Here is a 23,197-nt window from a genome sequence, read left to right on the forward strand (position 1 = left end):
AACTGTTCACGATGAAGGCATAAATTATTTAATTGGTCATAATTCATCTGTAGAATTCTCAATATTATTCAATGGTTGTAAGTAATAATGGCAATACTGAGACATAACGAATTTAGTGTAAATGGGGTGGCTTTTTTAACTTTAAATTTGATTTTGAAAGATTGTTGATTGAAGTTTTAGAAGATAAAATGATCAAAATAGGAAAGATAGTGAGATTTGAAAAGTGATGTGCTGGATGCCGGAGCAGAGGCAGAGTAGAGCAGAATAATTCCATTAAAAGAAAGCCGTGGGTCACCAAAATACACTTAAAACAGTCAATAGCAGTTTTTGATCATTCTGTTTCATAACAAATCTTCTAACTCTTTCAGAGTGTCTTTCATTGATGTTTCTCATAAATGGTCTCATACTTTGCCTTTAACTTGTAATTATTCGTATCCATTTAGCCTTCTATAATCATCTTCATTGAACTGTCATGTGTATGATTATGTCCAGATATTTTCTTCTTCCTCTCGTTAGCATATTCTCTCGTCATATCTTCACTCATCTTTCAGAATATATGATATGCATTACATGATTTGGCTTTGGTAGGATATCTTCTTGCTTTAAAATCATTGTAAAAAGTTTGATCATCAATAAATAAAAATAATAAGCACTGTTGCATTCTCTAACACCTGAAGTAACTCTCAAGGCCTTTTCATTTTCCGGGCTCCAAGTCATTCTACACCTGGCCCACCTGTTTAATTAACTTGGCGAATGTTGTTTCTTGATAACCTTAAAAAGGTCCTTCAATATATCGATCATGATAGCTACAGGATGTACGAGTTATAAGCAGTCACTTAAGTTTGTAGGGTAGAAATGGCTCATGTGAAAGGAGGGGGAGAGTGACTGTTTACACAGGTTAGATGATGGACTAGTTTTCAAAAAGTGAAAAATTTGCTCCGATGACCACTAATAGGTATGGTTGCTTTATTTTCTATTCATGGGAGCCTTAGTCTCAAGATTGATTTCCTTCCCTCTTGAGAAAGCCTCTCTTTTAGTGGTGTAACCTAGTGCAGATGCTGCTTCTGGTAAAGAATACTATTTTAAAATCATCAGTAAGAGGTGGAATGGGAATATTGTCTCTCAGCAGTTGCCATTTCATGTCTTAACTGCACCTTTCTCATTCATGAAGGCTTCGTAACAGTGCATCCCAGATGTAATGGGATACACTCTTATCCTTTTGCCATCCAAAAACTCTTTGGCCAAATAAAAGCTTACAATGTGCCACAATACCATTTTATTGAAAGCCCAGAGCTGTAGCAATTTGAAGTGACTTCAATTGTCTGGTCAAATCAAGGAGTCAGCCATTCAACTTGAATTATCTGTGCGAGCAATTTAATGCAAATGTGGAACTACTGGTTCCAGTATGATGTCGAAATTCATGCTAATGCATCCATAAGAGAATAAACAAATGGAAGATCAATGCTGCAACAAATTTAGGATCGTATAAATGGCTAAATGAAAGGGCTATGAAGAGAGAGCTCTTATAACTGAATACTTTCAATATCTATAGTAGGTACATACATGAACCAGCAAAACTCAAAGTATGAATGTGGTAACACTCATGGAGTGCACATGATAGGTTTCCATAATTTTTTATCATGCCCAGAAATCAAAAATGCAATTGCTATGACATAGCACAAGTGGCACATTTAAGTAAAATCTTGGACTATTATAATCTAAAATGTGACTGAGTGGTTAACATTAATGGAAAGACAGAAAATTGCTTAGGTGTTCAAGTGGCCAAAGTTCATAGTTGGAATTTTCTGATAATTCATTTAAAGATGTAATATTGTAAAATTTTAAATGATGAAATAATCAGTTAAAATGATTTATTTTGAACTGTTAATCAATTTTTGTAACATTTTGACTGTGAATAGATTTTTATTGTTTTACAGTCACTATAGCTTTCAGAATAAACTACTTCAATGGATCAGTTCAAATCAAATTGGCTTGTAACTGTCATGCCCGGAAAACCCTAGAGAATTGGAAATAGTGAGGGCATTGTTCTTAGTAGCTGGTTTTTATAAGCCATCAATCATCAATTGATGATATTGTGTCCCCTGAAAATGTGTGCATTGCTGATAAAATAGTATGCCTTTTCCTTAGTATGCCAATGAATATATGTAATATTTCTGATGCTTGCGGCAAAATTGTCTTTGAATCATTATCACAAGAAAAAATTCCACCAGTAACTATATTGTCATGATAGCCGTGGATTAAAAATTTCTTAAAGGTAATATTTCCTCAGCTTGGAATTTTTTCCCTGTACATGTTTAAGTATATGGAAAATAATAGAATTGAGCACTATGCATTTGCCAAGAAGTATAAATTGCAGATAATTGAGTTTATTTAACTGGCACACTTGACAACCATGAAGCAGTAAGTCAAGTGAAACAGTGTATATATTGAGGGAGTTGTAATTTATTTACCTGACATTTTAAATGCCTCCAATTCAATGCTAAATATGTAATGATATAGTGATTTCTATGATTTGCCAAGGAGATAGAACACTGTCTTACTTCATTAAAAAAGTGAAATATTTTTTTGGACTCTGGAACTCATATAGTTGTTTACAGATACTGACCAATCAAACATACTTTACTCTTCCTATATTTATAAGTTTTAAAATTCAAACTAGTTTTGGCTTGCTGAGTGTGAATAAAAAGTTCATATTCGTGGCAGTGAAAATTTAGTACAGTTTTGACATCATGAGCAGAAATGGTAGTTATCTTTCTGTAAAAGACTATGTACATAAACTAGTTCATTTTATCTTGAACTTGTAATATGCTAATCCATCTCATTAATAACTGAAAATATTTTATCTCCAGATTCCTCTTTTCAGTAATGCACTCGATGTAAAAAGTCATATGAATGTAATTGCTTCTAAAATGTGTCAATAAAACTAATGGTTTTACATGAAACTATGTGCAGTGTGATAACTATACTCTTGATTTTGTGTATAATTAACACCTTTATTTGTGTCTAATTAACAATTATAAACTTTCATTTCCAATGTAATTAAATGGTTGATGAATATTTTCAGATGAATTTTTGCTACACAATACTAACTGCATTTTCCTTTCAAACTACCATTTGTGGAGGTAATATTTCATGGTATCATGGAATTGCTTAATTCTCTATTTTTCTGCTCTTACATTTTTAGGTGATCCCACTGACAAATAATTTGATTTCTTTTAAGCTACAAAATTTCTCATGCAAAAAATTACTATTGCCCTAAGCATTGATTTATCATTATTTTTTATTTTGAAATTTACCTATCTGTGGTTTTTATTCTTTTCATGATATATAATCACGAATAGTTTTACCACATCATGACTTCATGTTGTCCAAAAAATATAAATAGCTATGTATTTTTAAATTTGCTGGACCTACATAAAATGAGCATAATGTTGATGAATAGTTTTCTTTCTCATTATATATAAATGTGAATTGTTTTTTTTAATATTCACATTAATTTCTTTGTACATTCAGTTTGCTATGGGTCAAAACGTACTGTAAAAAAATTCATACTTGAATTTCTTATTTTCTTTTAGTCCTGCATTAGTCTCCCTTGAAGCTCTGGAAGCTGAAGAAAGAAGGAAAGAAGAGGGGCCACAGGAGGAAGCAACGACACTAGGGGGGCCAAGATCCCCCATTGGGTGTTTGCTTCTTGCACTGTGGTATGCCATTATATCACACTCAGAACTTGTTTGCTACTTCACAGTCTTCTTGCATCAAATCAAATCAGCCTCATTGCTCTCAATCCCACTTCCCCTAATGGTCTTCCTCTGGGGAACACTATCTGTTCCAAGGCCATCAAAAACATTTTGGGTCACCATAATAGCATACACAGAGGTGAGTCCATATGTTACTCTGCAATGATTCGGTTACAGAATTAAAATTGTTGAATCTTATTGTAATAAATCTGGTGTTTCCATTTCATACTGAAATATAATGAGATAGTATTTAACATTTTAGATAGTATGAAATGTTATGAAAAAAGAAAATATTTGACTGTTGAAGTTAAATGGTGAAAATTATGGAACTTTTCTGTCAAATTTAGCAGATAGCCTCATGCACCAATAATCTTTGAGAAGTACATATAGCCTGTACTGTTTGGTTAAATGTACTAACCAATATACTACGGAATGTTACTTGTAGAAACTAAGATAGAGCTTAATGATTTATTCCTTTGTAAGTATCTTATTTCCTTATGTCTCCATCTTTGCAAATTATTGTATTGTATTTCCTAGAAAGGATATAATTTGGAAAAAGATAACTCATTTCTTAATGCAAAAAATGGAATTTACTTATGCCATTACTGACTTTGTAAGTAAGTAATGGCATATTTAAATTCCATTTATCCATCCATCCATACTTAACTCGCAAAACAGCAAAATGTTTCCCCTCTTGGTAAAATCAACATTTGATTTACTTGCTGTCCAAGCCACTAACTGTTCATTGGTGACATTTAACTCAGTTAAAAATATTTAAATTTGTTTCAAATTGTAACCTTATTCTAAAGCTTTTCTTGGTACCAGTCCGGAAAACTTAAGGATGATTTTGTACAAATAATCAAAATTGTGCTGTCATAACTTTATTTAATTAATGAATATCCATTTAAGTGGTCTTTAGAAATATTAAATGAATCTGAGTTAGTGGTGGCAATCTAATGGACTTTAAAGAAAAGCTAGGAAAATCATAGCAACACAGGACCAGTAAATATGTTGGTAAGATATAAAAATTGGATTATTGAAAGATGTGAAACCCCTGCAAGTTGGGAGGATACCTGTGACAAGTAAACCATAGGTCTCTGGCTTGTCTCAGTTCTTACCTTAATTGAAGAGAAGAAGAAGCGTGTGCAAAAGTTCATAAAGTTTAGGTTTCTATTGGTTCTGTTTGTATTTCTAAGCATCCCTTTATTAGTATTTTTTATTGCTCTTAACTTATTTTAGGTGCATTTAGAATTTAAATATTGTTTCACTGAATGTGGTATTCTCATGAGTGGCCATTGTTCAGAGCATTTCCCGTGCTTAGGTTTTTACCTGCAATGCATTCTCAGGTGCCTTATTTAAATTCTCTTTAGGTTGAATTTCAAATATATGGGTGCAAAAGTGTGTATCTTAGAAATGCTTCCCCCTTTTCATACAATTTTCTTTTCATACAGGTCATGGTGATGATAAAATGTATGTTCCAATTTGATTATCTACCTTGGAATCAGCAAGCTGTACCTGAAAATGTCCCCTTCTTCCCTCCCCGCATAATTGGCATTGAGAGAAAGAAAAGATATGCAATATATGACCTTACTCTTTTGCTTGTGGTGTTTTTCCATCGGTGAGTTTCAGCTGCATTCATTGCCTTTGAATTAGAAATAAGACCTTAGTCAGTGTTCTTTTTCTTCACCTATTTTCCCATCATTATTAAGTGATTTATATGTGGAAATTTGTGAAGTACTATAGTAGACCTAAAACTTGCCAGAGGATTAACCAAAATGCAATACACGTATGCTTGAAATAAAATTATAAACCTTATTATATTTGTATCCCATTGTTTACATTGTATATGCTTATGAAAAAAAATAATTATTGTTCCCAGGTTTATGCTGAAGTCACTGGGACTATGGAAAAGCACCACAACAAATGACATGGACAAGAGTTCTTTAGCTGGGGAGGAAACAACAAGTATAACTGATAGCCCATCCAAGTCAATAACTGATGCAAGAAACAAAAGTATTACTGGTTCTGTTGCTGCCTTGGAAAAATCAACTTTATCGGAAACTGAAACAGATGGTCCTACAACTCGTTGTGCCGACTTGATGGTGGTTCGCACTAGTGTCCATGAAAATCTCCAACATTTTCCACGTGTTGTTTGTTTAGCGTGAGTGGGTATAATTTTTTTAATTGGCTTGAGTTGTCTTAATGTTTGATATTCATTTACAATGGCCAATTGATATGGAAATCTGAGTTCTTGTTGTCTCAATCCTTAATTTTTTGTACTACATGACAAAGCTCAACTTTTGCTGTAACTTTAAAGTACAATTTTGATTTTCCTGGGTTAATAGCCTAGAATCACTCTGTAAAGCAATGAATTGTGGAAAAGGAGAAGTTATTATCTTATCTTAGATTAAAGGTGGTGTTGTTGTGTTTACAAAAAGTGATGAAGTTGAATTCCCATCATTTGTTTAGAAGTCCATTTCAAGTCTACCTTTTAACATTCATATAACCTTAGTCTATTTCTGGGAGGACTTGAAAGTCATTGTATGAGATAAGACTACATAGCCTATGGAATCCATTAAATCATATTTTCTTCTGCTTTTTTGGTCGTTCCGATGATGATTGGGTAATTTTTCTGTTTTAAAGGGCTTCCAAGTATCTTTCTTCGATAAAGTACTTCCTTTTCCAACTACTGGAACCCACAACAAGAGTGACAGCTGATGTGTATGCATATATGTTTATGTGTGACTTTTTCAACATAGTGGTTGTCATCTTTGGATTTGCTTCATTTGGCGTGAGTAATTGTCATTTGAATTATTAAAACTTCAACTTTGTTCTGCATATGTGAAAATAAGAAGTCCCTGAAAACTTTGACATCAATCAAATTTCTATGGAAGAGTTCAGACTCTCTTTCTTTCTTTATACATTTATAACGAATGTATAAATTTAGAATATATGATGAATCAGAAACAAATTGAGAATCAGAAATGAACCAATTATGAACTATGAGTTATATTTTGTTTGAAACTTTGAAACAAAATTTTAAAGACAATAAGTTTTCATAAAAATGGTTATAGAAAAAAGTATGAATGGAGTGACTTTTTATCATCATTATTTTTAACATTCACTTTGGTTAAAATCAGATGATTGAGTTTACTTATGAATTAATCATGATTGATGCTATCAAAAGCTTTAGCTAATCAAATTTTGTATAATTATTTTTCAAATGAGGAAAGAAAAAGGGCCCATTTTTCCATGCAAAACGTTCCTTGTAAACAGTTTATGGAGAATCTTCTAATGGCAATCAGCAGTCCAAAAATATTCATATTAAGATTTTTATATTAAGCTCTTGGTTGTTTTTATATGACTTACTAGTTGACTTGTTTCTTTGGGAATTGGGCCCTGGTATATTATTTAATGAAATTGTAATTAAATATCATTAGAAACTGAATTAGTTAATCAGAGATAATGAAAAATAAGTTAACTATTTCATAAACATTTGGAGAGCTCTACAAATTTTATTAATAGCAAGGAAAATTTATTTTAAAATGATGAAGATAAATGATTTTTTTAAATTAGGTGTAAGGAATTTATTTCATAGGGTTTCCTTTTTTCTTCTAAAGTGGAATGACTCAAGATATTTGCTGAGACAAATTTCCTAATGTAAAGGGCCATTGAATTGGTGTTCATTGTTTTTTAATTGTATGGGACACATTGGATTTTTATTTAATTTTTTAAATTTAGTTTCCATAATTTTCTTGAAAATTCAAGATTATGAAGGTATAAAATAACATTAGAATATTTGCATTTTGATATTTGGTGAGAAGGAATCTAAAAGAAATAGTAGTATTTGTACTGTGACATTGCACCATTCACAGAGGAATTAATTTAAATCAAATCATTTTGTTGCTACAGACCCAACAAGGAGATGGAGGGGTGACAGCTTATATAGAGGAAAATAAGGTTCCAGTGCCATTTCTTGTTATGCTTATACTTCAGGTAAGCTAATTATAATACAAGAGATTATAAAATACAGTAGTGTGATCACTGTCTACGAGTATGTAAAAAGGAAATTCAAAATTGTCATAGTGTAGGGTTTTTTTACCTTCTAGTATGAGCGGTATTAGAATTTTTTGTGCTTACTATGAAATCTTGGATTTCCATACTCCAAATTCATGTAATCCTTAAGTTTACTTAATTTTTTTATGATTTGGACAAGTCACCATGCAATCAAAACCTTGAATTTACATTCATAAAATTGAAAGTCACAAAAATCTCACCACCCCTTGGAAAAACTGAGCTGATTTTCATATTTTTCCCAAGTTTCATTCATAAACCTTAAGTTTATGTGTTTCTTCAAGATTATCTATGTTTGTTTGTTGAAAGGAGTGAAAGGAACCTTTCAAATGTATTTTTTGTTTTCTGCCCATAGAGTAGTAATTGCCCTTCTGACATAATTGCTATAAATAACTCTTTAATTTTTATAATTATTAGCAATTGTTTAAAAATCGTAAACCTATTTCTCTATATTCCAATGAAGTTGATTTTTAACATTTCTTTTCAGTTTGCGCTCATGGTAATAGATCGTGCACTTTTCTTGAGGAAATTTATTTTGGGTAAGATACTGTTCCAAATATTGTTGGTAGTCGGTGTTCACATTTGGATGTTTATAGTACTACCTGGTGTTACTGAAAGGTCAGTGTTTTTTCTAAACATATTTTTGCTATATATTTAATATTATTTGTCTTAGATGTACTTAACAAGGCTCTGTTTTTTATTTTTGTAGACAGTTCAATGCATCTCTGCCACCACAGATATGGTATGTGGTCAAATGCATATACCTCCTCCTATCAGCTTATCAAATCCGTAGTGGATATCCCACTAGAATTTTAGGCAACTTCCTTTGTAAGAAGTACAACTATGTCAACTTGTTCCTGTTCAAGGGGTAAGTCCAATACAGACTAATTTTTTCAAATAACTTGTTCTGAATGGTTGATATAATTTTTTTCTGAACTGAGCTTTCTGAAGTACTCAATTCTAATAATTTTAAGGTGATCATTTATGCAATGTCCTAATGTAGATACATTTATTTAAGTTAGGCCTTTGAATAATATTCTAACAGATAAAAAAAAAGAATTGCCTTCGGGGAATGTTTTTTATATTCAATAATGAAGGGTAACATTATTAACTTCTCATCAATGCCTGCCATCTGTGACTGCAGTCTGTATTTCAATTGCCAAAATTCTTATATTTCATCTGTGATAAACTTGCTGTGATTTTTATTTAGTATTTCTATAATTATTGCATGGATAACCCACTGTGGCAGTTCAGTTGGTGAACAAAGTTATTATAATTGGTGGAATCGAAGGAAAAGATTGTCCCAAAAGTTGTGAGATTTTGGAAAATTTTGTATAGAGTTACTGGATGCTTTCATATGATATACTATTATAATAATACAATTTTTGAGTTGGAGATAGGTGTGCACCTCTCCTTATTGGTATCTCATCAGAGAGTAGTTAGCTTAAAATTTGCATTAACTTTCAGAAATGTTTGACCTATTTTATAAAACTTATCTGAAATTTCAAATTAAAAGTCAATTAAAGAAGCCCAGTGGGAAACCTGAGGTGGCATTGTTGAATCTGGCTGGCTTTGATTATCAGTTTGGATAATTAAATTGATTCTGGTGGGAGCCATGCAGAGATTATCAATTGGAAGAACATTACAATTGAAACGAATTTGATGCAAGAGAGTACTTGATCTGGATAAATTTTCCAGATTTAGATGTTATAAGATCTGTCTTATCCCGGGATATACTACCTTGATCAAAAATTTCCCGGAATTTATTCAGAAAATTAAAAATTCAAGTTTATTCATCTAAATCTATATTGTCCCCTTCAAAGTAATCCCCATCGACTGCAACACACTTATGCCAGCGCTTGATCCAATCCTCGAAACATTTTTTATATTCGGTTTTCGGTATGTCCATCAGTGCTTCCTGCGATTTTTCCATTACTTCCTCTCGGCTGCTAAAACGCGTTCCCCGTAATGGTTTTTTAACTCGATTGAACAGAAAGAAGTCACAGGGAGCCAAATCAGGTGAATTCGGTGGCTGTTGGATGGTATTTGTTGCATTTTTCGTCAAAAAATTACGAATAATGATAGCACTGTGCGACGGTGCGTTATCATGGTGCAAAATCCACGAGTTTTCTGCCCACATTTCTGGTCTCTTTCGGCGAATTGCTTCACGCAAACGTCTCATAACGCCCAAATAATACTCTTTGTTTACTGTCTGGCCTTCTGGCAAAAATTCATGATGCACTACACCGTTGTAATCCATGAAAACCGTCAGCATTGCCTTCTCTTTTGACTGAAAACGACGTGGTTTTTTTGGTCTCGGCTCATTTGGTGAACGCCATTCACTTGCCTGATGTCTGGATTGCGTGTCGTACTCATAAACCCACGTCTCGTCTCCAGTAATGATCCTTTTGATGAATGTGGGATCGGATTCAGCCTCGCAAATCATGTCTTTTGCGACGTCAACACGGTCTCTTTTTTGCATGAAATTGAGGTCTTTTGGCACCAACTTTGCTGCTACACGACGGAAACCCAAATCATTAACCACAATGTCTTGGGCGGATCCATAGGCAATGTTCAAGTCCTCCGCTATTTCTCTGATGGTTAATTAGCGGTTATTGACCAACATTTCTTTTACTTTATCAATTTTTTCACCGACTTTCGATGTCGATGGTCTGCCACTGCGTTCATCATCTTCGATTGACTCACGACCACTTCTGAACCGCTCGTGCCACTGGTAAACGACCGTTTTTTTAGAGAATCGTTGCCGAAACACTTTTCCAACATTTCCAACGTCCGTGCGCCACTAAATCCGTTTTTTACGCAAAATTTAATACAAGTTCGTTGTTGCAAATTTAAATCCATTTCTGAAATTGTAAAAAAATCGCCAACACACACAGAGATAGATGTACTCTTGGCTACGTAACTTTTGCAAATGTCAAGTTATGACACTAAGATTTAAAGGGAATATCAACAACAGATGTACCAATTTAACAAAAAAAAACAGAACTCAAATCGGAACGATGGGAGCGCCACACGGTGGTTATTCCGGGAACTTTTTGATCAAGGTAGTATGGAACATTAAATCAAGATTATTGGAAACGAGTGTGTCACTTAAAGCTGGCAAAATTCATCAAAATTCTGCCATTGTAAGAATTCAATGCATAATTTGATAAAGGCAAAACAAAAGAAAATAATTGCATATAAATTACCGTAAAAATGTTGCATTAACAAGCATCAATCCGTAATTGAAGTAGGGAGCATCATTATATGCATCATACCAGGTTAAGTAATGGAGGACTATTTATTGATCGATGGAAAACTTTCACAGACCACACATACAAAGTCACTCTGGTTACACATGTCAAACACACATGCATTTGCGCCAAAAAGTTTTCATCAATGAATAAATTGCAATGGAATTCCACAAAGTTTTGATGGAGAATGTTTTATTTCATGGAGGGCAATAAGGTACTCCACAATTGAAGTTTTCATTTAACTGGTTATAAATGTAACTGTGTGTAATTTCATATGCCATGAAGTTTAGTAAAATGTAAACTTGACCATCACCTATTAGAATATGGCTGTCAACAATTGTTTTATTATTTTAATGTGATTTCTGCATTTTTGTGAAAAATATCTCATATACATATTCATTTATTAATTTTTTTAAAGATTCATGCTGGTCCCTTTTCTCTTTGAGCTTCGCACTGTAATGGATTGGATATGGACAGATACCAGTATGACCCTCTCAGACTGGCTGAAATTAGAAGATATATTTTCTCACATATTCCAGTCAAAAGTAAGTTTTTGGAGTTCAAGCATCATGCAATTTTATTTTAATTCCTCTTATTATTTTTCAATTAGAATAATGCTGTATTATGTTTTAAAGTTTCCAATGACTGTAATAATAATGTAGTTATCACCAATGGAAAATATTTTACTAATACATGCTAATATAAAATACTTAAGGTTTTCATTGTCCTTGTTAACCTAAATGGTAACTGACCCAATAAATCCCTGCTGTTATATACGAGGGTCATCCGGAAAGTAGTACCCGTTCGTGCCGCATGAAGTGCTGACGACGCGAGTAGCCGCTGGACGAGGTCAGATAGCTTCAGTGGCTTGTCTGCCTTCTCTGAGCCAAGTTGCGTGACGCTAGCATTGCCTGTGTTGTTTCTGTGATTGTTTACAATGTTTAAAAAAATTGAGAACGCCGCCAGTTGTGAAGTGAGGGCAGTGATTAAATTCCTCAATGCAAGAAACGTTCGCCCATGTGATATTCATCGCCAATTAAAGGAGGTGTATGGAGACAATGTAATGGACGAGTCGTCTGTTCGGCGGTGGTGTCGCAACTTCAACATGGGGAGGGGGAACACACACGACGATGAGCGTTCGGGGAGACCGTCTGTCATTACAGACCAACTGGTGAGCTCAGTTGACGAATTCGTGAGGAACGATCGGCGCGTCACAATTGATGACATCTGTGAGCATTTTCCCAATGTTTCTCGAACAATTGTTCATGAAATTGTTAAACACCATCTGCATTATGCAAAAATTTGTGCAAGATGGGTCCCTCGCGTATCTCAATGAGCTGGCGGCGAAGGACTATGCAGCAGGAATACAGAAACTTGTCACACGTTATGACAAATGCCTTAATTTGCTTGGAGATTATGTTGAGAAGTAGTTTAAAGTATCCTCTTTCAAATAAAATTTTTTATGTTTGTTAATATTTACTTTTGTGTCTTTATTTCACGAACGGGTACTACTTTCCGGATGACCCTCGTGTATATATGTATATATTATAAATATGGTAGAAATCTTTTAAAATCACCTTTTGGGGATCTAATTTTTGTACTAAAACACTCGGATTCAACATCAGTAATCAAGTTGGAAGGTAATTTTAAGTTAGAAAATTTTACATCACTCTTGACAGAATACAAGCGCCTCCAATTTAAATTACATTTCTGCAGAAGTAACTGGACATAGAATAGCCTTTAATCCCAATGCTATTGCTCTAATTGTTGCCAAGTAGTAAGAGTTTGTAAATCCATAACAAATCTGGGTTGTATTCTTCTAAAATGAAATGAATAACGAGAACGGAACTTCTTCAAATGAGATTGTATGCTTAGATTCATGGCCATGTTGTCAGCACTGTTCTGATTCCATCATTTTGAATGAAGCCATAGTTGTATGTACCTGATTAAAGATATTAAAATGAATTTCTCTGTTTATATTTTGGTTTAGTGTCACCGCCGGGCTGAAAAGGAGTATCCTCAGCCTAGGGGTCAGAAGAAGAGACCTCTTATTAAATACTTAGTGGGAGGGATAATACTCATCCTAATCATTGCCATCATTTGGTTTCCTCTCGTCCTCTTTGCCTTGGGAGGCACTGTGGGTGAACCTAACCTTCCGAACGATGTGTCCTTTGAATTACGAGTGGGTGCATATCAGCCTGTCTTCCGAATGTCAGCTCAGAATAATTCTCTATTGTGGTGAGTTAAAGCTTGAGTCATTAATCCATCTTTCTACATTTGATAGAAAGAATCCATTTTTTTCCTCTTGCATCTGAGGTTACAAAATTAGAGCTTTACAATTACATCTAATTATATTGATAGCCCATCCATTTCAAATCTTCTTTTCAATGCCTCTGTCATTCACTGCATTACCTTCACATCTCTTTGCATTTAGAAAAAATAATGCATGCACTTTATTAAAAAGGTGAACATAATTTGGATCCAGTCAAGGTTAATGATATTTACTCTCTGAAATCGTTGCATTGAAATGCATAATAGTGGATGACTCCGTTAAAAGTGACTGTTGCGGCATCTCCCGTTGTTTCTTAGAATTTGGAGAGCACTTTTTCGTTCAACCCAGTCATGCTTTACACAAGGATTGGTACTAGCTGGTAATTCAAATACTTTAATCAAGGAAAGGGATAATGCTCCTATACCATTTGATGAACCATTTATTGTTTGTTGATTTTTGTTGTTGGTTGAATTATTGTGATAAATTGAATTTGAGCAGGATTCGATTGCCTTTTCTGTAAAACAAAATACAGAGATTTGGATAATAGGAGTTGATATCTGTAATTTTTTTTGCTCTCCTGATGACTCTCCCCATAACAGTTGAAAAACATTGATCATTTTTTTAGCATTATAGAGTCAAAATATGCATGCATAAATATTTTATTTTTCTGAATTCACATTTCAGAAACTTCTTTACTCAATTCAAACTTTTCTTATTGTAGGTTTACAGAAAACAGCTGGAATTCATTTGGATCTGTTTACAAAAAGGACCGTGTAGCTCAAACTTTTCTTTCAAATTATGACTGGAAGGATGTGGCTGTTGCCAAATTGAGTGGAAGCTCCATTGCTACATGGACTGTGTCCCCTCCAGGCAAAAGTCAAATGATTCAGGAAGTTCTTTCAGGTAAGATAGCAAAGGTTTAACATGTTCCGTGCTCCCTGTAGCCTTGCCTTTTGTATTTATGAACTCTCAGTATAAGAGATAAGAGAGTCACTTGATTATATTGATTCAAGGTTATAAGAAGAAACGGCAAATAAAAATGAGCATGTTATATATATTCATACATTCCTTGCATGACATCAATTTTCCATGTAAACAACATCAGATACAGTCTTTATTGCAGGCATTTGGGCTATAATTTAGGTGTAAGAATTGCTTTTATATCACCATTTTCATTAATAGCACGTTTTTACATAATAAATGGGTTACCATCCTTCAATTCACATTTTATATGAAAAATAGTAAAAAAGTGGAGAAAATAATGATTTTCATGCGAAATATCTGTTTAAAGATCATGATGACCTGTAAATGATAAGTTAAAATGAGAAATCTCTTATAACCATAAAAATATAACCACCATGTTGGTTAATTTTTATAGCTGTAGTAGATTTCCCACTTTTACTTTAAAGTGAAGCCATAAGAGCTCATATGTCTTGTTAGTTAGCAGTAAATGATTAAAATTGAATGAAAGAAAAGATTAAGGAAGGTTTAAATTTTAAATTAATTGTAGAATTTTCTGTACGAAATTGAAATTAATTGTGGAAATGAGCAATCAAACCTGGAAATATAAAGTATAGTCATGTCTGTGAACAGAAGTTGATAAAGTAGCTCCCAGGCTGTTATAATTAAGTCACACTATGAATTCAGTTTTGCACTTAATCTCATAATCTCATTTTCAAATGCGTACTTGGAATAAATGATTCTCTTTTGAAGGAGAGACATAAGTAGTCATTTCCAAAAATTATTTGAGGTCATGCTTGGGGAAACATTATGTGTAAGGGGTGTTCATTTAATGAGTATAGTGGATTTTCAATTCAGTACCAGCCACAATGTTTACTGTTGACTAATTGCCCAGATGGACTGATTGTCTAAGTCCAAAAATTAACTTTATTTAGAGTGGTTTTTTTCAGATATGGTATTTATTAAGGTCATATTGATGTTATTTCAGAACAGACTAGTTGATAGGGTGTTATGTATGTAGTCTAGAAACTTTTCCAGTTATTGCCAGATGATGCCCCTTTTGTTATTTTAAGTTATTTATGCCTATTATATTTGTATGCTGTAAATAAATATTAGGGTTTATTCATAATACATGTATTTTGATAATTTACTGTATTGAAATAGGCTTTTTCATTCTTACATGTATCCTTGTTGAGTATGTTATCTTCTTCCAGATAAGCCAATTTTGGTGACTCTAACATGGACAATATCACGAAAACCTCCAAAAAAGGACACCTCTGGAATTAGTACAGATTCACATACTATTACAATGGATCCTTTCATTCATTACGAGGAGTCTGGTAAGTTTTTCATTTGAATAATTGAATTTGTGGCTGTTTCTTCTCCATCCTTTTGTTGATACCATTGCTGGGTTTAAAATCAAAATTTCTAGTCTTATAGTTCTCATATGCTACTGTTTTCCCTTTTTTTTGATGCATCAATAGTGATTTAACAAAGTCTTCTTGCCAAAGTTTTCCCTCATAAACACAATGAATTAGCTTGCAAAAACTCTTCCTTCCATGTTTTCCTAAATGCATGAACAGTTCTTCAAGGTTATGACTATTTCCACATAAATCATCAAATTTCGTTGTTGTAGTAACTTTTCTATCTCCTAGTCATATACTCCTGGCACTAAGCTATGATTAGCAATGTCATATTCCTGTTCTCTATCTAAACTACCTGGCCTATTATCTTTATAATATTATTCCTCTATATATTCTTTCTGTCTTGTTGTAACCTCTTCTTCTTTAATTAATATTTTACCTTTTGTACCCTCTAATAGTGTAAATGGTATTTCGTTTCTTACACCCTGGTTGTTTCTTCACTAAACTGAATAGCATCCTCAGACTTCCCTTCTCCGCAAGCTCTCAGATTCTCACACTCCTCTTTCCCCCATGTTTCCTCAGCCCTTTAATTTTTTGCGACAGTTAATTGTTTAGTTCTTCGTTTTTTTCTCCATAATGCAGAGCTCACATTCTTCCATTTCCTTCTTCATCCATCTCAATGCTTGATGATAGTTATTTCTAAAGATGTACCAGTGCCATCATTTGCCAGACTTAAAGTTTCCAGAATAAGCGCTCCCAAAATTTATCTATGCAAAAAACATTGAACAACCAAACTAATGATTGTATAGTTCAAAGTGTTTTTAAGTGAAAACCCCTGTCTCTCAAAATAGCCTCCTATAATCACTGTGGATAAAGAACTGTAAGACATTTGAGCCAGACTAGACTGAGACAGATTCAGGTCACATATGTGATCGCACATGAATAAATGTATGGTGTGCAGTGGTGGAACTAAATATGGTCAACTAGGGCACTGCCCTAGGGCTTGGAGCTTTGAAGTGGTCTGGTGTTCTTCAAACACATATTTTCATGGAAAATATGAAAGGAATGAGAACAAAAATATGAAAATTACCAATGAAGGAGAATAAATAATATGAAAACAGTTAAAAATTATCAAAGTCATCAAAATCAGTTAAATTCTGGTACACCAATATCATGAATAGAACAAAATCTATATTTGTGGTTTCTTTTGAACAAACCAATGAACAAATCCTTTTAGTTTTATCAGATGGTACCTTCTAATTGTAATAAATAAGTCATAATCCTTATCATGTCTACATCTGACGTATTATAAGGCGTAGAACATTTCAATATTACTTTGATGAATGTTTTCAGATTAATTTCTCCTTTCATTAATTTTCACCTTCATTCACGGTTCATTTCCTTTCTTGAAAAGGATTGCAGTGTTTTCATATATACTGCCAAATTATGATGTTCAGTAATGAAAGTGCCAATGGGATAGTGCACTTTGCTATAATACAATTGATGATCTTATTAAAATGAAGATTCATGTGACTATTTAATAATCAGATACTTCATCATTGTGTGATTCAGGAGGTAAGCAAGTGGCTCAGCGAAATCCTATGCGTGAACGTTTGGCAGCCATGCTGAGTGGAAATACTTCTGTTGCTCCTGTAATTTTGCCATCTGTGCTTCCAAAGTTCCTAAAAGTTTCCAATAAGGGAACAGTAACTCCAGTGTCTCAACTAATGAGGCGAACTGGCTCAGGAGGTGAGATCCTTTAAATAAGAGATTTTGGCTTTATTTTTGTGTATTTACTGTTATTACTGAAAAATTATTTATTTTATTCTTTCAGTTGATAATGCAGATTGGTGGGGCCGATTGCCTGATAGTGATGGTTATGTAGAGGGTTCAGAGTTCCGAGACCTGACCCTAAACCTACGCTATGGGTCAATTCAAGGAATACCATCTGTGACAGAGTGGTGGGAGCTAGGGGAAATTTGTATAGACAATGTCTATGCGGCCATTCTTACTCATCTTCCATTCCATGACCCTGTGAATCAAACATCAGGAGAATGTGATTATCTTACTGTTTATACATTCAATGATAAATCCTTCCCAGGTGGCTTCTTCTTCAGCTTCATTTCAGGGGCTGGGTAAGTATTTAGATATATTTTTCTCTAAAAGTATTAACTTATTCTCTGTTTCGAATTTTCTGTTTTTAATTTAAATGGCAGATTACAATATATATAAAACTAACTGAATCGTTTAGCAGGTATGTAAAATAGCAATAATTTTGCACATAACTATAACTTCTTGTGCAGATGTTGATAAGAAGAGTTAATGATAGGCATATAAATATTCATACATTATAGCTATATTAGGTGATCCCACAGTATTGTTCAAGCAAATTGTAAAATTCACTTCCTCTATCAATAAAAATGTTTAAAAAGCCATAAATATATTGCTAATCAAGTTTTCTCTTCAATTGAAGAATATCTGTATGCTTAATAATAGCATCAATTAAAGTTCTTTTCTCTAAAAATTAATTATATTGTAATACGATATTGCCTGTTGCCTAAGTATTTCAAATTACATACATGCCGACACCTTACTCTCAACAAGATATGACATTAAAACCATTTGGTACCCGAAAAACTTACAATGATCTGCTTTATGACATGATGTGTGCTCATTCTCTTAAAATGTTTTTAAATAAATTTAAGGAGTACCTGTGGTATGTGCTGAAATTAGTTTCTAAATGATTGTGTATCCCCTTTACTTTTTTATTATCATTGTTTCCTTTTTCAGTTATTCAAGATGTATTGCTCAAGCATGCACATTTGTGTCCTTTTCTCTTTTGTCATAAGTTTGCAAGGCTAATATTCTGACTTTTTATTTTACATCTTGTCTTATACATTTGTATAGTTTACGTCTTATCATAAACAGTTGTAGTGCTCTATTTGATCCCGTAACTTGTCCTAATACTCTATGAGTTGCAAGCTTCTTGGTACATGTATTACAAAATGAAAAATAAATAAGCACCTGTGTGAAAAACACAACAATAGAGATATGATGTTTGAAATTGTATGCTTATTATAAGCAAATTACTGGATGAGCTGAATGTATGCTGGGATGTTGCTTGAGATGTATTATTATCTTAAGATAAGTATAAAAGATACTTTTGCTTACTTTTAAAAGACCTTTTTAGATTGAAAATATTTTGCAGAGGAAGAAGGACTAACCATAGCATTTGCTGAAGTATTTTCAGCAATTTCTAATTAATTTTGAACAAAAAACTGAAAAAATCATGTTTTTGAACATCAACAGGGACATAGTACGCCCCATATGAGAAAAGATTGTCGAAAATTCTCTGAAACTTTCACCTCCGATCCCCGGTATGGGTCCCTTCCCTCCCCTTTTCCGTGGCTGTAGTACACTTAAAGATAAAATAACGTGAGGATGAACTTAAATGCTGCATCCAATCCCTAATGTTCCTCACACATTTTTTACTCCCTAAACTTTTCTTGTGTTGGTTGGGATGCATCAGAATTCTAATTAAAGTTATAACTGTAGATGGTATTTCTTTCTTATGATATCATCTTGCATTAAAAGAGGAGAATTTGTTTTCAGACCTTTTAAATGGCCAGTGAGTAAATATAAATTTTATGATGTTGACCATGGTCATTTCAAAATTGAAAATGAAGTTAAAAATGAGTGGAAGAATAAGAGGAGGAGGTGAGTAAGAGGAATGGAAGAGAGTGGGAGAAGGGTAACAGTAGGACACACAGGATGCTACTTATTTCTAAAAGATGAAGATTCTACATGAAGGCCATAAAAAAGCACTAGTTAATAGTTGAAATAGACTCTTTTTAAAGTGGCATTGGAAGAATGGGGCGCAGTATTTTCTAACATGTTCTTTCAAGATTATCTTCTAGGAGGCCCATTGTAACCAAATCTATACTGCTTTTGTCTTATATGTGTATCTTAGAAGTATTAGACGACACCATGTGTCTGTGTGTGTGTGTGTGTTACCTTTTTCTTCCCTTCTTCCTTCTCACTCCTCTTTCTCACCACCTCCTCCTCCTCCACATTATTTTCCTCCTCTTATTAACACTTATCTTTCTCAACTCTCTTGGTTTTTGCATGGCTATGGCCAACACCATGTTATTTATCTAAAATGATCTGTTGAAAAACCATGAAAATAGCACTACTTAATTTTTTCAGACTTTAAATCCAATGATACCTGCATACATTTTATCATTGCATAAGTCACAATAATTATGTCATAACCAGCCAAAATAGGGTAATATTTTACAAATCATTTTTGGTCTTCTTGGTTTCTTCCTTGCTTTTATTTTTGCATGTTTTATTTCTACAGGATCATTGGTCTCTATACCTCAATGGTGATTTTGCTGAGCAAATTCAGCAGAGGGTTCTTCACTGGTATTGCCGAACGAATCATGTTTGAAGATATGCCATATGTGGATAGAATATTACAGGTATGCCGTTAATTAATTATGAAACTTGTTATTTGTAAATTCATTTTTACCATTCTCAGAAATAATTACAGTGTGAGGAAGTTATGTGATATGTCATCCACTTAGTAATTAGACGCAAGATACTCCAGGTCACGTGGAAGCACAATAGAGTATTTGTACATCCACCATTTTGGTTAGAGAAAAAATGTTTATAATTTGTTCATATCATCTTGAATCTCTTTAAATAATACAATCAGGTTCACTGTAATTGGGGAAATATTAATGTAAGAGTTAATCTAGTTCATTTCTCCTTAAGATTTTTTTGTTATTATAACTGACATTGCAGTGAACTTTCTTTTTTCTTTAACAACAATAAGTCAGGTGACTTTCTCTGCCCATACTGAGCACCTTGATCCATTTTTATACCCTAATGAAAAATAGGGTTATTAAAGGCCACCTGAGAGCAACTGTGCATATATTGATAGTGAATTCAATTTCAATTCGATGAAGTGCCAAATTTAATTCAAGAAACTTAAGATGTTAATTCATTGTGTGCACTTTCATGCATTGTGTAGTAATTAACTATTTTCATTCGGTCTTTTTCAAGGCTCCTTTCCATGATAACTCATTCTTATTTTCTTGGAAGTTCTTTTTGAATTGAAATATTAAACATTTTATGAATGTGATCCACATACCATAGGTGCTAAGTTGTAGTTCTTAATCAACTGAAGACATATTGTACAGGCAGGAATGATACAGAGTTAAATCTCATTAATGTGCATACCAAGTAATCCATACCCATTCAGTTAGATGTCTACTTTATATGGTAATTTTTATCGCAAGAAATCCCAAATCAGTATATATTATCGCAGTTTACATCTCTTGGAGGCTTATTTTAAATATTAATCAAATTTTTGATTTTCGATCAACACTATAATTTACAATTCATTAAACACTATATTTCAATCAACATATGGAAGGGTATATGTGAGCAATACTGGTGTGTTTGGGTTACAGTCAAACCCTAAAACATCACATCACTTCATCTGCAGTGTTTTAAAGTTAAAGATCTTAAATTAAATATTTAAATGACAGTTATTTTATGAGAATTTTCTTTTAAAATGTTGCCTTAAAAAATATACATATTTTGCCAATCCCATCCTTTCAGCTTTGTCTGGACATCTACCTGGTTCGTGAGAGTGGAGAGCTAGACCTGGAGGAGGACCTCTTTGCCAAACTTGTGTTCCTCTATCGCTCTCCGGAGACACTCATCAAATGGACACGTCCCAAAGGGGAGGCGATAGAGGCCCCACCAGGCCCGGATGGGCCTTCACCCGCTGGGTCTGGACCAGGGAGTCGGGGTGGGATTGCAAGACGGGCAAGGCCAGAGGAAGATGATGATGTCGATGAAGATGATGACGATGATGATCCTGACGATGCTGCAGCCTTAGTTTTGATGGAAGACAGTGGAGCAATTGCTCCCAGAGCTCAGCCGGAGAGGTCTTGAATATCATGCTCAAACTGATTGAATACGAAGAGGCTCTTTTGGCTTGAAACTATGATGAGAACCAATCAGTTCAAAAAAGGTGGATGCTCCGATAAAAAAATTCAAACTCGTAGGCTGCAATCCAGTTTTTTTATAATCCAAGGAATAGTTTGTTATTTATGAAAGCATTTAGCTATTTAAATTAATATTATTAAAAAAAGACACATGCACAATTAAATGGAGTGGAAATGTGAAAACAGTAAGTTTATATGGATAAAAGATGGTGTTGATTGACATTTGAGAGACAGCAAAGTGGGTCAGCCAGAGTGAAGTATGTTTGGTCATAAAGCTTGTTTAGTTTAGTAGGCGTATAAAATGCCAAAGTGAGATCATCACTTCTTAATTTATTTAATTATGTTTTATGTATCAGATGTACTTGGTTTATGGGGCCACATGCTTAACTTTTTTTTTACCATTAATTAAGGTTTTAGCAATTTGTATCACTGTAATAACTGGTCTAGTCAGTCTCCCAGAAACTTATATTGCAATTTGAAATTAATTTTGGCGTTTTCATTGAATAACTAAATAATTTGATTTCACATATTCTGGCTCTGAGGAAGTGTTCTATCAATGAAGGGTGTATGGTTGTATTTTGAATTAATTCTGTTCATATGAAAAGGCTGTCAATTTGTAGGTACTATGAGATTTTTCATGAATTTTTAGAAAATGCCATTACATAAAGTCAAAAATAAAAATGCCACTTTCCCAATGTTAATTAATGACTTGGTTATGAATCAAGATTTTTATGATGAACATACTCAGGAAGAATCGTTTTTAATACAAAGTGATTGTATAGTGGTTAAATTAGTGGAAGCATTATTTTGGGTTGTATACATTTACAAAGGGACATATTTACATCAGGGGTGCCAGAAAGTTTGTATGGTGGTAAGCTGTATTAGTTTTAGTCGGTCCACATTTGAAAGTTGATAATGGCACAGTGAGCTTAATTAGGAACCGAGAGTGAACAACTTCTGGGAAATTGTGTTATGTTGCTAAAAAATGCTTATTCAGCAAGTGTTACGCAGTCAGCATGACAAAAGGTTAACAAACCTGCTCCAGGTAGGTTAAAATTGTATATCATTAAAAAAATGGAGCTTGATTGCAGCTGCTCTTAATTTATAAATTGTTGCACATGCTGGATAAGTGCTTAAATGGACCTGACCTTAACCAATACCTAGAGTTTTCTCACCCCTGATTTATGAATATTAAATGTATTTAAATAATGGTTCAAATACATTGTTGCCTCTTATTTTTATATATGTAGAGTTTCTTTACAGCAGTTCTGATTCTTTTGAGAATGCCCCTACAGTGAATAAAATGCTCTTTTTTATGTATGATATATTAAATGCTCTATTTAATGTATTTGTCATGTTAAGAGAAAGTAATGGTCATAGCCATTGTACCTAAGTCTGCCATGGTATTACTGACTTTTCCTTAACCTCAATCCATGTATGAAGTATGGGTTATTGGTTATCAAGAATTAGGTTTTTTTAGTGGATCTAATACTGT

General features: G+C 33.5%; 1 protein-coding gene across 1 annotated transcript in view; it reads left to right on the forward strand.

Moving 5' to 3' along the window:
• Positions 1-23,001, forward strand: part of Piezo (piezo type mechanosensitive ion channel component) — a 175,267-nt gene extending 152,266 nt beyond the window's left edge. Inside the window, exons 36-50 of the mRNA XM_071584971.1 lie at positions 3,597-3,897; positions 5,210-5,376; positions 5,638-5,919; positions 6,402-6,549; positions 7,671-7,754; positions 8,320-8,450; positions 8,542-8,700; positions 11,505-11,631; positions 13,077-13,324; positions 14,080-14,261; positions 15,533-15,658; positions 17,255-17,431; positions 17,517-17,817; positions 20,043-20,163; positions 21,311-23,001. Of these exons, the coding sequence (XP_071441072.1) occupies positions 3,597-3,897; positions 5,210-5,376; positions 5,638-5,919; positions 6,402-6,549; positions 7,671-7,754; positions 8,320-8,450; positions 8,542-8,700; positions 11,505-11,631; positions 13,077-13,324; positions 14,080-14,261; positions 15,533-15,658; positions 17,255-17,431; positions 17,517-17,817; positions 20,043-20,163; positions 21,311-21,649 (2,893 nt within the window). The 3' untranslated portion in view covers positions 21,650-23,001. The remainder of the gene's footprint in view (positions 1-3,596; positions 3,898-5,209; positions 5,377-5,637; positions 5,920-6,401; positions 6,550-7,670; positions 7,755-8,319; positions 8,451-8,541; positions 8,701-11,504; positions 11,632-13,076; positions 13,325-14,079; positions 14,262-15,532; positions 15,659-17,254; positions 17,432-17,516; positions 17,818-20,042; positions 20,164-21,310) is intronic.
• Positions 23,002-23,197: the final 196 nt, after the last annotated feature.

The sequence above is a fragment of the Hetaerina americana genome, unplaced genomic scaffold, assembly GCF_022747635.1.
Source record: "Hetaerina americana unplaced genomic scaffold, ioHetAmer1.1.p SCAF_1, whole genome shotgun sequence".
NCBI classification, from domain to species: domain Eukaryota; kingdom Metazoa; phylum Arthropoda; class Insecta; order Odonata; family Calopterygidae; genus Hetaerina; species Hetaerina americana.